The 19,688-nt window shown below is 45.2% G+C and overlaps 1 protein-coding gene across 1 annotated transcript in view; it reads left to right on the top strand.

Annotated features, from left to right (window-relative positions):
- The window catches only part of LOC142187398 (V-set and immunoglobulin domain-containing protein 10-like), a 90,764-nt gene that overhangs the window by 12,389 nt on the left and 58,687 nt on the right, over nucleotides 1–19,688 (top strand). Inside the window, exon 2 of the mRNA XM_075261604.1 lies at nucleotides 5,571–5,876. Within this exon, the coding sequence (XP_075117705.1) occupies nucleotides 5,571–5,876 (306 nt within the window). The remainder of the gene's footprint in view (nucleotides 1–5,570; nucleotides 5,877–19,688) is intronic.

The raw sequence follows: 19,688 nt of genomic DNA on the forward strand, positions 1-19,688 counted from the left end.
GTATATATATGTGCGGTGTGTATATATATGTGCGGTGTGTATATTTATGTGCGGTGTGTATATTTATGTGCGGTGTGTATATATATATGTGCGGTGTGTATATATATGTGCGGTGTGTATATTTATGTGCGGTGTGTATATATATGTGCGGTGTGTATATTTATGTGCGGTGTGTATATATATGTGCGGTGTGTATATATATATGTGCGGTGTGTATATATATATGTGCGGTGTATATATATATGTGCGGTGTGTATATATATGTGCGGTGTTTATATTTATGTGCGGTGTGTATATATATGTGCGGTGTGTATATATATGTGCGGTGTGTATATATATGTGCGGTGTGTATATATATGTGCGGTGTGTATATTTATGTGCGGTGTGTATATATATATGTGCGGTGTGTATATTTATGTGCGGTGTGTATATTTATGTGCGGTGTGTATATATATATGTGCGGTGTGTATATATATGTGCGGTGTGTATATTTATGTGCGGTGTGTATATATATATATATGTGCGGTGTGTATATATATGTGCGGTGTGTATATATATGTGCGGTGTGTATATTTATGTGCGGTGTGTATATATATGTGCGGTGTGTATATATATATGTGCGGTGTGTATATATATATGTGCGGTGTATATATATATGTGCGGTGTGTATATATATGTGCGGTGTATATATTTATGTGCGGTGTGTATATATATGTGCGGTGTGTATATATATATGTGCGGTGTGTATATATATATGTGCGGTGTATATATATATGTGCGGTGTGTATATATATGTGCGGTGTGTATATTTATGTGCGGTGTGTATATATATGTGCGGTGTGTATATATATGTGCGGTGTGTATATATATGTGCGGTGTGTATATATATATGTGCGGTGTGTATATATATATGTGCGGTGTATATATATATGTGCGGTGTGTATATATATGTGCGGTGTATATATTTATGTGCGGTGTGTATATATATGTGCGGTGTGTATATATATGTGCGGTGTGTATATATATATGTGCGGTGTGTATATATATGTGCGGTGTGTATATATATGTGCGGTGTGTATATATATGTGCGGTGTGTATATATATATATGTGCGGTGTGTATATATATGTGCGGTGTGTATATTTATGTGCGGTGTGTATATATATGTGCGGTGTGTATATATATGTGCGGTGTGTATATATATGTGCGGTGTGTATATATATGTGCGGTGTGTATATTTATGTGCGGTGTGTATATATATGTGCGGTGTGTATATATATGTGCGGTGTGTATATATATGTGCGGTGTGTATATATATGTGCGGTGTGTATATATATATATGTGCGGTGTGTATATATATATATGTGCGGTGTGTATATATATGTGCGGTGTATATATATATATGTGTTGTGTATATATATGTGCGGTGTGTATATATATATGTGCGGTGTATATATATATGTGTGTTGTGTATATATATGTGCGGTGTGTATATTGTGTGTTGTGTATATATATGTGCGGTGTGTATATATATGTGCGGTGTGTATATATATGTGCGGTGTGTATATATATGTGCGGTGTGTATATATATGTGCGGTGTGTATATATATGTGCGGTGTGTATATATATGTGTGTTGTGTATATATATGTGCGGTGTGTATATTGTGTGTTGTGTTTATATATGTGCGGTGTGTATATTGTGTGTTGTGTATATATATGTGCGGTGTGTATATATATATGTGCGGTGTGTATATATATGTGCGGTGTGTATATATATATATGTGTGTTGTGTATATATATGTGCGGTGTGTATATTGTGTGTTGTGTATATATATGTGCGGTGTGTATATATATGTGCGGTGTGTATATATATGTGCGGTGTGTATATATATGTGCGGTGTGTATATATATATATGTGCGGTGTGTATATATATGTGCGGTGTGTATATATATGTGCGGTGTGTATATATATGTGCGGTGTGTATATATATGTGTGGTGTGTATATATATATGTGCGGTGTGTATATATATGTGCGGTGTGTATATATATGTGCGGTGTGTATATATATGTGCGGTGTGTATATATATGTGCGGTGTGTATATATATGTGCGGTGTGTATATATATGTGCGGTGTGTATATATATATGTGCGGTGTGTATATTGTGTGTTGTGTATATATATGTGCGGTGTGTATATATATGTGCGGTGTGTATATATATATGTGCGGTGTGTATATTGTGTGTTGTGTATATATATGTGCGGTGTGTATATATATATGTGCGGTGTGTATATATATGTGCGGTGTGTATATTTATGTGCGGTGTGTATATATATGTGCGGTGTGTATATATATATGTGCGGTGTGTATATATATGTGCGGTGTGTATATTTATGTGCGGTGTGTATATATATATATGTGTGTTGTGTATATATATGTGCGGTGTGTATATATATATGTGCGGTGTGTATATATATGTACGGTGTGTATATATATATGAGCAGTGTGTATATATATATGCGGTGTGTATATATTTATGTGCGGTGTGTATATTTATGTGCGGTGTGTATATATATATATGTGTGTTGTGTATATATATGTGCGGTGTGTATATATATGTGCGGTGTGTATATATATGTGCGGTGTGTATATATATATGTGCGGTGTGTATATATATGTACGGTGTGTATATATATATGAGCAGTGTGTATATTTATGTGCGGTGTGTATATATATATATATGTGTGTTGTGTATATATATGTGCGGTGTGTATATTGTGTGTTGTGTATATATATGTGCGGTGTATATATATATGTGCGGTGTGTGTGTATATATATGTGCGGTGTGTATATATATATGTGCGGTGTGTATATATATGTGCGGTGTGTATATATATATGTGCGGTGTGTATATATATGTGCGGTGTGTATATTGTGTGTTGTGTATATATATGTGCGGTGTGTATATATATGTGCGGTGTGTATATATATGTGCGGTGTGTATATATATGTGCGGTGTATATATATATGTGCGGTGTGTATATATATGTGCGGTGTGTATATATATGTGCGGTGTGTATATATATATGTGCGGTGTGTATATATATATGTGCGGTGTGTATATATATGTGCGGTGTGTATATTGTGTGTTGTGTATATATATGTGCGGTGTGTATATATATATGTGCGGTGTGTATATATATATGTGCGGTGTGTATATATATGTGCGGTGTGTATATATGTGCGGTGTGTATATATTTATATGTGGTGTGTATATATATGTGCGGTGTGTATATATATGCGCGGTGTGTATATATATATGTGCGGTGTATATATATATGTGTGGTGTGTATATATATATGTGCGGTGTGTATATATATGTGTGGTGTGTATATATATGTGCGGTGTGTATATATATATATGTGCGGTGTGTATATATATGTGCGGTGTGTATATATATATGTGCGGTGTATATATATATGTGTGGTGTGTATATATATATGTGCGGTGTGTATATATATGTGTGGTGTGTATATATATGTGCGGTGTGTATATATATATGTGCGGTGTGTATATATATGTGCGGTGTGTATATATATATGTGCGGTGTGTATATATATGTGCGGTGTGTGTATATATATGTGCGGTGTGTATATATATGTGCGGTGTATATATATATGTGCGGTGTGTATATATATGTGCGGTGTGTATATATATGTGCGGTGTGTATATATATATGTGCGGTGTGTATATATATGTGCGGTGTGTATATATGTGCGGTGTGTATATATATGTGCGGTGTGTATATATATATGTGCGGTGTGTATATATATATCTGCGGTGTGTATATATATGTGCGGTGTGTATATATATGTGCGGTGTGTATATTTATGTGCGGTGTGTATATATATGTGCGGTGTGTATATATATATGTGCGGTGTGTATATATATGTGCGGTGTGTATATATATATGTGCGGTGTGTATATTTATGTGCGGTGTGTATATATATGTGCGGTGTGTATATATATGTGCGGTGTGTATATATATGTGCGGTGTGTGTATATATATATGTGCGGTGTGTATATATATGTGCGGTGTGTATATTTATGTGTGGTGTGTATATATATATGTGCGGTGTGTATATTTATGTGTGGTGTGTATATATATATGTGCGGTGTGTATATATATATCTGCGGTGTGTATATATATGTGCGGTGTGTATATATATGTGCGGTGTGTATATTTATGTGCGGTGTGTATATATATGTGCGGTGTGTATATATATATGTGCGGTGTGTATATATATGTGCGGTGTGTATATATATATGTGCGGTGTGTATATTTATGTGCGGTGTGTATATATATGTGCGGTGTGTATATATATGTGCGGTGTGTATATATATGTGCGGTGTGTATATTGTGTGTTGTGTATATATATGTGCGGTGTGTATATATATGTGCGGTGTGTATATATATGTGTGGTGTGTTTATATATGTGCGGTGTGTATATATATGTGCGGTGTGTATATTGTGTGTTGTGTATATATATGTGCGGTGTGTATATATATGTGCGGTGTGTATATATATGTGTGGTGTGTATATATATGTGCGGTGTGTATATATATATGTGCGGTGTGTATATATATATCTGCGGTGTGTATATTTATGTGCGGTGTGTATATTGTGTGTTGTGTATATATATGTGCGGTGTGTATATATATGTGCGGTGTGTATATATATGTGCGGTGTGTGTATATATATATGTGCGGTGTGTATATATATGTGCGGTGTGTATATATATGTGCGGTGTGTATATATATGTGCGGTGTGTATATATATATATATATATATGTGCGGTGTGTATATATATGTGCGGTGTGTATATATATGTGCGGTGTGTATATATATGTGCGGTGTATATATATGTGCGGTGTATATATATATATATATATATATATATATATATATGTGCGGTGTATATATATATGTGCGGTGTATATATATATGTGCGGTGTGTATATTTATGTGTGGTGTGTATATATATGTGCGGTGTATATATATATGTGCGGTGTGTATATATATGTGCGGTGTATATATATGTGCGGTGTATATATATATGTGCGGTGTGTATATTTATGTGTGGTGTGTATATATATGTGCGGTGTATATATATATGTGCGGTGTGTATATATATGTGCGGTGTATATATATGTGCGGTGTATATATATATATATATATATATGTGCGGTGTATATATATATGTGCGGTGTGTATATATATGTGCGGTGTGTATATATATATGTGCGGTGTGTATATTTATGTGCGGTGTGTATATATATCTGCGGTGTGTATATTTATGTGCGGTGTGTATATTGTGTGTTGTGTATATATATGTGCGGTGTGTATATATATGTGCGGTGTGTATATATATGTGCGGTGTGTATATATATATGTGCGGTGTGTATATATATGTGCGGTGTGTATATATATGTGCGGTGTGTATATATATGTGCGGTGTGTATATTTATGTGTGTTTCCTTGTCCTAGTAATTCCATCCTTATTCCCTACAGGAGCGGCGTCTGCGGTGTCGGTGGTGGGCGGAGCTCTCGGGGGGTCGGTGCACTTCAGTGTGTCTCTGCCAAGTGAAGCAAATGGAGCAGTACAATGGACTTCTAAAGGTGTCCTGGTTGCACTACTAAGCCCAGGATCGGCTCCTCAGTACTATGGTCAGTGTGTGAGAAGATGTAACGTGTATAGTAATGGATCCCTGACCCTGGACAATATCGCATACACAGATGAGGGGGAATATACTGTGACTGCATTTAATAGTGACAGCGCCCCCGTGACATCAGAAACCTTCCAGCTCCGAGTCTACGGTAAGTCCGGTGACATCTCCTGACATGTCCTTCAGCTGCTGTTGTGTCCGTTACTATTGGGGTTATAATATATTATATTACACTTGTGCAGGGAGTCGGGGGCGGGTCTGTTACTATATCATATATCATAGGGCGAGATATCAGCCAGTACTCAGGGGCGGGTCTGTTACTATATCATATATCATAGACAGGGCGAGATATCAGCCAGTACTCAGGGGCGGGTCTGTTACTATATCATATATCATAGACAGGGCCAGATATCAGCCAGTACTCAGGGGCGGGTCTGTTACTATATCATATATCATAGACAGGGCCAGATATCAGCCAGTACTCAGGGGCGGGTCTGTTACTATATCATATATCATAGACAGGGCCAGATATCAGCCAGTACTCAGGGGCGGGTCTGTTACTATATCATATATCATAGACAGGGCGAGATATCAGCCAGTACTCAGGGGCGGGTCTGTTACTATATCATATATCATAGACAGGGCCAGATATCAGCCAGTACTCGGGGTTATTGTACCAGCTCTCGCCCTGGTCACCATCCTGTCTAATAGTCCTGATAGTCACCGATGAATGAGAGACACTGAGTCACCTGAATTCAGCAGGAGAAAGTCCCCGGCACATAAAGTCACCCCATATAATATGACTACAGACTGGTAGATGGCGGAGTACTCCAGGAGGTCGGGGGGATTTACCCTCTTATCTAGGATACTGGGGGGGTCACCCCATATAATATGGCTACAGACTGGTAGATGGCGGAGTACTCCAGGAGGTCGGGGGGATTTACCCTCTTATCTAGGATACTGGGGGGGTCACCCCATATAATATGTCTATAGACTGGTAGATGGCGGAGTACTCCAGGAGGTCGGGGGGATTTACCCTCTTATCTAGGATACTGGGGGGGGATCACCCCATATAATATGTCTATAGACTGGTAGCTGGCGGAGTACTCCAGGAGGTCGGGGGGATTTACCCTCTTATCTAGGATACTGGGGGGGGATCACCCCATATAATATGGCTACAGACTGGTAGATGGCGGAGTACTCCAGGAGGTCGGGGGGATTTACCCTCTTATCTAGGATACTGGGGGGGTCACCCCATATAATATGACTACAGACTGGTAGCTGGCGGAGTACTCCAGGAGGTCGGGGGGATTTACCCTCTTATCTAGGATACTGGGGGGGATCACCCCATATAATATGTCTATAGACTGGTAGCTGGCGGAGTACTCCAGGAGGTCGGGGGGATTTACCCTCTTATCTAGGATACTGGGGGGGGATCACCCCATATAATATGGCTACAGACTGGTAGATGGCGGAGTACTCCAGGAGGTCGGGGGGATTTACCCTCTTATCTAGGATACTGGGGGGGGATCACCCCATATAATATGGCTACAGACTGGTAGATGGCGGAGTACTCCAGGAGGTCGGGGGGATTTACCCTCTTATCTAGGATACTGGGGGGGTCACCCCATATAATATGGCTACAGACTGGTAGATGGTGGAGTACTCCAGGAGGTCGGGGGGATTTACCCTCTTATCTAGGATACTGGGGGGGTCACCCCATATAATATGACTATAGACTGGTAGATGGTGGAGTACTCCAGGAGGTCGGGGGGATTTACCCTCTTATCTAGGATACTGGGGGGGTCACCCCATATAATATGGCTATAGACTGGTAGATGGCGGAGTACTCCAGGAGGTCGGGGGGATTTACCCTCTTATCTAGGATACTGGGGGGGGATCACCCCATATAATATGACTATAGACTGGTAGATGGCGGAGTACTCCAGGAGGTCGGGGGGATTTACCCTCTTATCTAGGATACTGGGGGGGTCACCCCATATAATATGACTATAGACTGGTAGATGGCGGAGTACTCCAGGAGGTCGGGGGGATTTACCCTCTTATCTAGGATACTGGGGGGGTCACCCCATATAATATGTCTATAGACTGGTAGCTGGCGGAGTACTCCAGGAGGTCGGGGGGATTTACCCTCTTATCTAGGATACTGGGGGGGGGTCACCCCATATAATATGGCTACAGACTGGTAGATGGCGGAGTACTCCAGGAGGTCGGGGGGATTTACCCTCTTATCTAGGATACTGGGGGGGGATCACCCCATATAATATGGCTATAGACTGGTAGCTGGCGGAGTACTCCAGGAGGTCGGGGGGATTTACCCTCTTATCTAGGATACTGGGGGGGGATCACCCCATATAATATGGCTACAGACTGGTAGATGGCGGAGTACTCCAGGAGGTCGGGGGGATTTACCCTCTTATCTAGGATACTGGGGGGGGATCACCCCATATAATATGGCTACAGACTGGTAGATGGCGGAGTACTCCAGGAGGTCGGGGGGATTTACCCTCTTATCTAGGATACTGGGGGGGTCACCCCATATAATATGGCTACAGACTGGTAGATGGCGGAGTACTCCAGGAGGTCGGGGGGATTTACCCTCTTATCTAGGATACTGGGGGGGTCACCCCATATAATATGGCTATAGACTGGTAGATGGCGGAGTACTCCAGGAGGTCGGGGGGATTTACCCTCTTATCTAGGATACTGGGGGGGTCACCCCATATAATATGACTATAGACTGGTAGATGGCGGAGTACTCCAGGAGGTCGGGGGGATTTACCCTCTTATCTAGGATACTGGGGGGGGATCACCCCATATAATATGACTATAGACTGGTAGATGGCGGAGTACTCCAGGAGGTCGGGGGGATTTACCCTCTTATCTAGGATACTGGGGGGGTCACCCCATATAATATGACTATAGACTGGTAGATGGCGGAGTACTCCAGGAGGTCGGGGGGATTTACCCTCTTATCTAGGATACTGGGGGGGGATCACCCCATATAATATGGCTACAGACTGGTAGATGGCGGAGTACTCCAGGAGGTCGGGGGGATTTACCCTCTTATCTAGGATACTGGGGGGGTCACCCCATATAATATGACTATAGACTGGTAGATGGCGGAGTACTCCAGGAGGTCGGGGGGATTTACCCTCTTATCTAGGATACTGGGGGGGTCACCCCATATAATATGGCTACAGACTGGTAGATGGCGGAGTACTCCAGGAGGTCGGGGGGATTTACCCTCTTATCTAGGATACTGGGGGGGTCACCCCATATAATATGGCTACAGACTGGTAGATGGCGGAGTACTCCAGGAGGTCGGGGGGATTTACCCTCTTATCTAGGATACTGGGGGGGTCACCCCATATAATATGACTATAGACTGGTAGATGGCGGAGTACTCCAGGAGGTCGGGGGGATTTACCCTCTTATCTAGGATACTGGGGGGGTCACCCCATATAATATGGCTACAGACTGGTAGATGGCGGAGTACTCCAGGAGGTCGGGGGGATTTACCCTCTTATCTAGGATACTGGGGGGGTCACCCCATATAATATGGCTATAGACTGGTAGATGGCGGAGTACTCCAGGAGGTCGGGGGGATTTACCCTCTTATCTAGGATACTGGGGGGGGATCACCCCATATAATATGGCTATAGACTGGTAGATGGCGGAGTACTCCAGGAGGTCGGGGGGATTTACCCTCTTATCTAGGATACTGGGGGGGTCACCCCATATAATATGGCTACAGACTGGTAGATGGCGGAGTACTCCAGGAGGTCGGGGGGATTTACCCTCTTATCTAGGATACTGGGGGGGGTCACCCCATATAATATGGCTACAGACTGGTAGATGGCGGAGTACTCCAGGAGGTCGGGGGGATTTACCCTCTTATCTAGGATACTGGGGGGGTCACCCCATATAATATGACTATAGACTGGTAGATGGCGGAGTACTCCAGGAGGTCGGGGGGATTTACCCTTTTATCTAGGATACTGGGGGGGTCACCCCATATAATATGACTATAGACTGGTAGATGGCGGAGTACTCCAGGAGGTCGGGGGGATTTACCCTCTTATCTAGGATACTGGGGGGGTCACCCCATATAATATGGCTACAGACTGGTAGATGGCGGAGTACTCCAGGAGGTCGGGGGGATTTACCCTCTTATCTAGGATACTGGGGGGGTCACCCCATATAATATGACTACAGACTGGTAGATGGCGGAGTACTCCAGGAGGTCGGGGGGATTTACCCTCTTATCTAGGATACTGGGGGGGTCACCCCATATAATATGACTACAGACTGGTAGCTGGCGGAGTACTCCAGGAGGTCGGGGGGATTTACCCTCTTATCTAGGATACTGGGGGGGTCACCCCATATAATATGACTATAGACTGGTAGATGGTGGAGTACTCCAGGAGGTCGGGGGGATTTACCCTCTTATCTAGGATACTGGGGGGGGATCACCCCATATAATATGGCTATAGACTGGTAGCTGGCGGAGTACTCCAGGAGGTCGGGGGGATTTACCCTCTTATCTAGGATACTGGGGGGGGATCACCCCATATAATATGGCTATAGACTGGTAGATGGCGGAGTACTCCAGGAGGTCGGGGGGATTTACCCTCTTATCTAGGATACTGGGGGGGGATCACCCCATATAATATGGCTATAGACTGGTAGATGGCGGAGTACTCCAGGAGGTCGGGGGGATTTACCCTCTTATCTAGGATACTGGGGGGGGATCACCCCATATAATATGGCTATAGACTGGTAGATGGCGGAGTACTCCAGGAGGTCGGGGGGATTTACCCTCTTATCTAGGATACTGGGGGGGTCACCCCATATAATATGGCTACAGACTGGTAGATGGCGGAGTACTCCAGGAGGTCGGGGGGATTTACCCTCTTATCTAGGATACTGGGGGGGGATCACCCCATATAATATGGCTATAGACTGGTAGATGGCGGAGTACTCCAGGAGGTCGGGGGGATTTACCCTCTTATCTAGGATACTGGGGGGGGGGTCACCCCATATAATATGACTACAGACTGGTAGCTGGCGGAGTACTCCAGGAGGTCGGGGGGATTTACCCTCTATATGGGATACTGGGGGGGGGTCACCTCATAGTGCAGAATCTCCAGGAGAGCTAGCACGTGTACTCCATAGTAAGTGGTACTTGGTAGCTGAGATACAGAGGGGTTGGTGAGATACAGAGGCTAGTCAGGTACGGAGGATAGCTAAGATACGGAGGGGCTGATGAGATACGGAGGGGCTGATGAGATGAGGAGGGGCCGATGAGATACGGAGGGGCTGATGAGATACGGAGGGGCTGATGAGATGAGGAGGGGCCGATGAGATACGGAGGGGCTGATGAGATACGGAGGGGCTGATGAGATACGGAGGGGCTGATGAGATACGGAGGGGCTGATGAGATACGGAGGGGCTGATGAGATACGGAGGGGCTGATGAGATACGGAGGGGCTGATGAGATGAGGAGGGGTTACTACTCTACCATTGGGCTATCTTGGGACTGTCCCGGTCACGATGATCTTCTGTATATCGGGGTCTTTCACTTCATTCTGTTCCTTTGTGTCGTCTTGCAGACACGAGTAGTAACCACTGAGCCATGTAGTTGATCTTCTGTAACCACCAAACCTGCTCCACAGTCCTGAGTGATCCCCTGTTATCTGTAGTCTCTACCTATCAGGTTGTACTATCCATGTGTGGCCCCAGGACAAACCACTTGTGGGGCCACAAATCCTTGTCAGGACCGAAGCTCTTACAAGTCGTCTTCTGCAGAGCCCCGTCCCCCTGGGGGCCTCTGGGGTCCGGCAATGGTCACTTAGTACAGATTAGGAGGTTGTTCCCCTGACGGAGTGGTAAATGCAGATTACACATTCCCTTACAACTTGTAGCTCTGCGGACCCCCGACCCCTAACTGGTCCAGCACTGAAAGGGTTATCAGAACAGGGAAAAAAACGGGGCACGGAAAGCTATGAGAGGTAAGTGAAAGCTGTATATATGGATCTGTCCCCATAAAGCAAGGAGAAGGGGTGAGCCATAAGGGGGCACTGTACTGTATGGGGGGGGTATATGGAAAATATAAGGGGGTTACTGTATGGGAAGCATTATATGGGGGCCTTGTACTGTATGGGGGCATAACAGGCATTATATGGGGCATAAGAGGGACTCTATACCATGTGGTATAGTAGGGGCATTATACTGTATGGGGGGTATAAGGGGCCATTATACCCCGGGGGGGGGGATGTCAATTACAGCAGCAAATTTCACCCTCGGTCTTCAATCCTTGGGATGGTGAAGTGTTACAGAAGAGCTTGTCTCTCCTGCAGGTCGCACCTTATAGAGGAGAATGTGGCTACTTTGGCTTAGGAGAGTGTGGGCAGGTACTGGGCGGGGAGATGTTAGTGCATCACTCATGTCTCCCCGCCCAGTACCTGGCCACACTCTCCTAAGCCACAAACCCCGCCTTCTCCCAGCATCTCTAAGGGCCCCTTCACACGGTGTAAGCGCGCCGCTCATTTAGACCTGTACACGCGAGCGCTTCAAAACATGGCATTCTGTTCAATAGGAGCGCTTGTAAGGCCGGCTTCACACGCGCTCTCATTGAAGTGAATGGCTTGTTTTGAAGCGCTAGTGTGTACAGGTCTAAATGAGCGGCGCGCTTACACCGTGTGAAGGGGCCCTTACACTAGCCTAGGGAGGTGGGGGTGTGCATGGTGCTCTGAAGGCATTTCAATGAGAAATAAGAGGTGCGAAAAGAACAGGCAGCGGCAGTGGATCTGTGCAGGTAAGTTGAGCAATCATAATTCTGTTCCCGATCTTTTTTAGGCGAGATCGAAACCCAATCGTGAAATTTACTCGATCGCCGATTGAGATCCGATCTTTTCCGATCCTGATCGCTCAACCCTAGTACCAACCCAATTGTGGGGCAGCTTGTCGGGGGTAGACCCCAGATTACTTTTAGAAGTGGTAATAATGTAAGAGACAAGCTTGTCCATAGTCATCTTATTGCAGAACCTGGTTGGATGAGGCCAGGGCTCAGACTGTTGGTAATTTCCCATGCGGTTCATGGAAGACCTGTGGCTTTATTAAGAAGGGGAAGGAAGTCATGTACAAACTCCGGCAAACGTCTAAAGAGGGACATTTCATCATCGGCCGCTCTATAGGCTTGGCTTATGTCATCACTGGCTCCGGCAGACTCCAGTACATTGGTCAGACAATGAGAGAGCACTGCCGGAGCATCAGAGAGCACGTGAATGACACCGCCAGGAAGGAGGACACATCAGGAGCCCGACACATCTGGGACATGTATGGAGGGGGCAGTGGGAATTTGTGTTTCCAAGGTTTAGAATTGCTGACACGACAAGTGAGAGGAGACAATGATGATCGTAAGGTCCTCCGAAGAGAAGCCCGTTGGACCTTTGTTTTGGATACGGTTTCACCGAGGGGGGATTAATGAGTTATTTCTTATGACCCCGATCTGGGCTTACCCCTCGTGATCGCTGGTGATTGGATCACGTCACTGGCGCGCCCACCAATGGTGTGGATGGGGGCGGATCTCTACCCAATATCTAGGAGAAATTGAGCGCCGGCGCTTTGCGGCTATACATCACAGCGGCCGAGCGCTCAAGACACATAGCGCGTACTTGTTAGCCCGGTGTTAGCCATAGTATAAGTGCACAGTGCCTCTGATGAACCGGAGAACGCGTGTGTATATATATATATATATATAGTGGCCTAGTGTGTCAATGTGTGACGGTGTGTCTGCACCTTAGTCAGTGAATGGTCGCTCCGGCTCTCACGTGGCTGTTTTAGTGCTGGCTCCGGCCTTTGTGGGCTCAGTATAAGGCTGCGCTGTGTTTCCTCTGTGTAATGGCTTTGCTATATAACATTTAGCCAGACTGAACCGGTAGGGAGATTACTCACACGTGGACACTATAGGGTTTGCTGGCCGTTATTCTTATCCTTCCTTTCCTGTATTATTATATGGCTGGGACGTCTCGTGGATTTTAGTTTCATTGAGATTAAAGGTTACGTTTTATTGCTGTTGGTGAGATTTATAACAGAACAATTAGTGCGGCGTCCAGTCCATCAACTTCCCTGTCACGTCCACAGTCCCCTCATCTCCTATATACGTCTCCCATATACATGTCCTATATACATCTCCTATATACACTCACCGGCCACTTTATTAGGTACACCTGTCCAACTGCTCGTTAACACTTAATTTCTAATCAGCCAATCACATGGCGGCAACTCAGTGCATTTAGGCATGTAGACATGGTCAAGACAATCTCCTGCAGTTCAGACCGAGCATCAGTATGGGGGGGAAGAAAGGTGATTTGAGTGCCTTTGAACGTGGCATGGTTGTTGGTGCCAGAAGGGCTGGTCTGAGTATTTCAGAAACTGCTGATCTACTGGGATTTTCACGCACAACCATCTCTAGGGTTTACAGAGAATGGTCCGAAAAAGAAAAAACATCCAGTGAGCGGCAGTTCTGTGGGGGGCGGAAATGCGTTGTTGATGCCAGAGGTCAGAGGAGAATGGCCAGACTGGTTCCAGCTGATAGAAAGGCAACAGTGACTCAAATAGCCACCCGTTACACCCAAGGTAGCCAGAAGAGCATCTCTGAACGCCGCACAGTACGTCCAACTTTGAGGCTACAGATGGGCTACAGCAGCAGAAGACCACACCGGGGGCCACTCCTTTCAGCTAAGAACAGGAAACTGAGGCTACAATTTGCACAAGCTCATCGAAATTGTACAATTGAAGATTGGAAAAACGTTGCCTGGTCTGATGAGTCTGGATTTCTGCTGCGACATTCGGATGGTAGGGTCAGAATTTGGCGTCAACAACATGAAAGCATGGATCCATCCTGCCTTGTATCGGTAACGGTTCAGGCTGGTGGTGGTGGTGTCATGGTGTGGGGAATATTTTCTTGGCACTCTTTGGGCCCCTTGGTACCAATTGAGCATCGTTGCAACGCCAAAGCCTACCTGAGTATTGTTGCTGACCATGTCCATCCCTTTATGAGCACAATGTACCCAACATCTGATGGCTACTTTCAGCAGGATAATGCAATGCCATGTCATAAAGCTGGAATCATCTCAGACTGGTTTCTTGAACATGACAATGAGTTCACTGGACTCCAATGGCCTCCACAGTCACCAGATCTCAATCCAATAGAGGAGCATCTTTGGGATGTGGTGGAACGGGAGATTCGCATCATGGATGTGCAGCCGACAAATCTGCGACTGCAACTGTGTGATGCCGCCATCATGTCAATATGGAGCAAAATCTCTGAGGAATGCTTCCAGCACCTTGTTGTATCTATGCCACCAAGAATTGAGGCAGTTCTGAAGGCAAAAGGGGGTCCAACCCGTTACTAGCATGGTGTACCTAATAAAGTGGCCGGTGAGTGTACATCTCCTATATACATCTCCTATATACATCTCCTATATACATCTCCTATATACATCTCCTATATACATCTCCTATATACATCTCCCATATACGTCTCCCATATATGTCTCCTATCTACGTCTCCCATATACAGTACATGTAATCCTACCCCCCCTATAGATCTCCATATACAGTACATGTAATCCTACCCCCCCTATAGATCTCCATATACAGTCAGTAACTGGCCAATAGAGTAGACACAGATGCCAACACGGCCTGGTAGTAGCCCCTATAGAAAGAGGTTCCATCTCCCCCCATCAGATGTTACCGGTAGGTCCCAGGTAACCTAGCAGCCCCTACAATATCCCTGGGGACCCCAATATTCCTGCCCTAACAAGGGCGGTACCAGTCTGTACCCTCACAGATACGGAATCCCTATCAGTCCATAGACGCCCGTCATCAGGGACCCGACTCATAGCAAAACCAGTTCTCAAAAAGACCAAAAGCAGCTCAATGTCTCCGACCCCAGAATACCAGAACTCAGTGATGTAGAGGCAGTAGGGGCTCCACCAACAACACAGGGGGGTGTCATCAATCTCCCCCCACCCCAGACAGAGCGAGCGTCCTCACAGCTAGGCGGAGTTATCGGCAGTAATTATGGTAAGGTGCTTGGTGTATCATTATAAAGCCTCATCGCGCCCAATCAAGCTCCTCCTTCCGGGACTGTATCAACCACTCCACAGCAACAACATCAGCGGAGCCTCCCAGACGCCGCCATCTTGAATGACACCAAACTACGGGAATTGGCCTATGCGTAGTGAGCACCTCCCCCTAGTGCTATATAAGAGACTTTGTCTGGAACGTTCTAGTTTACCTCACACAAGTGAAGAGACTCCATCCCTCTGCAAAAGAGAGATAGCGGAATCTACTGCGCAACATGTCACGGCCTCCACCTGTACCAGGCCTCAGCCAGAACCCTAACGCCTGCGCCTGCGGTGATGATCCCGGGATTGAAGAAGAACCAGAGGAAATCTCTTTGTTTGAAAACAATTTTTATTGAGAAGTGCAAAGTGCAAGATACGAAACGCAGCGAGCAATCAGGTCTGCAAAGTGCAAGATACAAAACGCAGCGAGCAATCAGGTCTGCAAAGTGCAAGGTACAAAACACAGCGAGCAATCAGGTCTGCAAAGTGCAAGGTACAAAACACAGCGAGCAATCAGGTCTGCAAAGTGCAAGGTACAAAACGCAGCGAGCAATCAGGTCTACAAAGTGCAAGGTACAAAACGCAGCGAGCAATCAGGTCTGCAAAGTGCAAGGTACAAAACACAGCGAGCAATCAGGTCTGCAAAGTGCAAGGTACAAAACGTAGCGAGCAATCAGGTCTGCAAAGTACAAGGTACAAAACACAGCGAGCAATCAGGTCTGCAAAGTGCAAGATACAAAACACAGCGTGCAATCAGGTCTGCAAAGTACAAGATACAAAACACAGCGAGCAATCAGGTCTGCAAAGTGCAAGGTACAAAACACAGCGTGCAATCAGATCTGCAAAGTACAAGGTACAAAACGCAGCAAGCAATCAGGTCTACAAAGTACAAGATACAAAACACAGCGTGCAATCAGGTCTGCAAAGTGCAAGATACGAAACGCAGCGTGCAATCAGGTCTACAAAGTGCAAGGTACAAAACACAGCGTGCAATCAGGTCTGCAAAGTGCAAGGTACAAAACACAGCGAGCAATCAGGTCTACAAAGTGCAAGGTACAAAACACAGCGTGCAATCAGGTCTGCAAAGTACAAGGTACAAAACACAGCGTGCAATCAGGTCTGCAAAGTGCAAGATACGAAACGCAGCGAGCAATCAGATCTGCAAAGTACAAGATACAAAACGCAGCGAGCAATCAGATCTGCAAAGTACAAGATACAAAACGCAGCGAGCAATCAGGTCTACAAAGTGCAAGATACAAAACGCAGCGTGCAATCAGGTCTGCAAAGTACAAGGTACAAAACACAGCGTGCAATCAGGTCTGCAAAGTGCAAGATACAAAACACAGCGTGCAATCAGGTCTACAATGTGCAAGATACAAAACGCAGCGAGCAATCAGGTCTGCAAAGTGCAAGATACAAAACACAGCGTGCAATCAGGTCTGCAATGTGCAAGATACAAAACGCAGCGTGCAATCAGGTCTGCAAAGTGCAAGATACAAAATGCAGCGTGCAATCAGGTCTACAATGTGCAAGATACAAAACGCAGCGAGCAATCAGGTCTGCAATGTGCAAGATACAAAACGCAGCGTGCAATCAGGTCTGCAAAGTGCAAGGTACAAAACGCAGCGTGCAATCAGGTCTGCAAAGTACAAGATACAAAACACAGCGAGCAATCAGGTCTGCAAAGTGCAAGGTACAAAACACAGCGTGCAATCAGATCTGCAAAGTACAAGGTACAAAACGCAGCAAGCAATCAGGTCTACAAAGTACAAGATACAAAACGCAGCGAGCAATCAGGTCTGCAAAGTGCAAGATACAAAACACAGCGAGCAATCAGGTCTGCAAAGTGCAAGGTACAAAACACAGCGTGCAATCAGGTCTGCAAAGTACAAGATACAAAACGCAGCGTGCAATCAGGTCTGCAAAGTGCAAGATACAAAACGCAGCAAGCAATCAGGTCTACAAAGTACAAGATACAAAACGCAGCGAGCAATCAGGTCTGCAAAGTACAAGATACAAAACGCAGCGAGCAATCAGGTCTGCAAAGTACAAGATACAAAACGCAGCGAGCAATCAGGTCTGCAAAGTACAAGATACAAAACACAGCGAGCAATCAGGTCTGCAAAGTACAAGATACAAAACACAGCGTGCAATCAGGTCTACAATGTGCAAGATACAAAACGCAGCGAGCAATCAGGTCTGCAAAGTGCAAGATACAAAACGCAGCGTGCAATCAGGTCTGCAATGTGCAAGATACAAAACGCAGCGTGCAATCAGGTCTGCAAAGTGCAAGATACAAAACGCAGCGTGCAATCAGGTCTACAATGTGCAAGATACAAATCCAGCGAGCAATCAGGTCTGCAAAGTACAAGATACAAAACGCAGCGAGCAATCAGGTCTGCAAAGTACAAGATACAAAACGCAGCGAGCAATCAGGTCTGCAAAGTACAAGATACAAAACGCAGCGAGCAATCAGATCTGCAAAGTACAAGATACAAAACGCAGCGAGCAATCAGGTCTACAAAGTGCAAGATACAAAACGCAGCGTGCAATCAGGTCTGCAAAGTACAAGGTACAAAACACAGCGTGCAATCAGGTCTGCAAAGTGCAAGATACAAAACACAGCGTGCAATCAGGTCTACAATGTGCAAGATACAAAACGCAGCGAGCAATCAGGTCTGCAAAGTGCAAGATACAAAACACAGCGTGCAATCAGGTCTGCAATGTGCAAGATACAAAACGCAGCGTGCAATCAGGTCTGCAAAGTGCAAGATACAAAATGCAGCGTGCAATCAGGTCTACAATGTGCAAGATACAAAACGCAGCGAGCAATCAGGTCTGCAATGTGCAAGATACAAAACGCAGCGTGCAATCAGGTCTGCAAAGTGCAAGGTACAAAACGCAGCGTGCAATCAGGTCTGCAAAGTACAAGATACAAAACACAGCGAGCAATCAGGTCTGCAAAGTGCAAGGTACAAAACACAGCGTGCAATCAGATCTGCAAAGTACAAGGTACAAAACGCAGCAAGCAATCAGGTCTACAAAGTACAAGATACAAAACGCAGCGAGCAATCAGGTCTGCAAAGTGCAAGATACAAAACACAGCGAGCAATCAGGTCTGCAAAGTGCAAGGTACAAAACACAGCGAGCAATCAGGTCTGCAAAGTGCAAGGTACAAAACACAGCGAGCAATCAGGTCTGCAAAGTGCAAGATACAAAACACAGCGAGCAATCAGGTCTGCAAAGTACAAGATACAAAACGCAGCGTGCAATCAGGTCTGCAAAGTGCAAGATACAAAACGCAGCAAGCAATCAGGTCTACAAAGTACAAGATACAAAACGCAGCGAGCAATCAGGTCTGCAAAGTACAAGATACAAAACGCAGCGAGCAATCAGGTCTGCAAAGTACAAGATACAAAACGCAGCGAGCAATCAGGTCTGCAAAGTACAAGATACAAAACACAGCGAGCAATCAGGTCTGCAAAGTACAAGATACAAAACACAGCGTGCAATCAGGTCTACAATGTGCAAGATACAAAACGCAGCGAGCAATCAGGTCTGCAAAGTGCAAGATACAAAACGCAGCGTGCAATCAGGTCTGCAATGTGCAAGATACAAAACGCAGCGTGCAATCAGGTCTGCAAAGTGCAAGATACAAAACGCAGCGTGCAATCAGGTCTACAATGTGCAAGATACAAATCCAGCGAGCAATCAGGTCTGCAAAGTACAAGATACAAAACGCAGCGAGCAATCAGGTCTGCAAAGTACAAGATACAAAACGCAGCGAGCAATCAGGTCTGCAA

Source organism: Leptodactylus fuscus, unplaced genomic scaffold (genome assembly GCF_031893055.1).
Source record: "Leptodactylus fuscus isolate aLepFus1 unplaced genomic scaffold, aLepFus1.hap2 HAP2_SCAFFOLD_233, whole genome shotgun sequence".
NCBI classification, from domain to species: Eukaryota; Metazoa; Chordata; class Amphibia; order Anura; family Leptodactylidae; genus Leptodactylus; species Leptodactylus fuscus.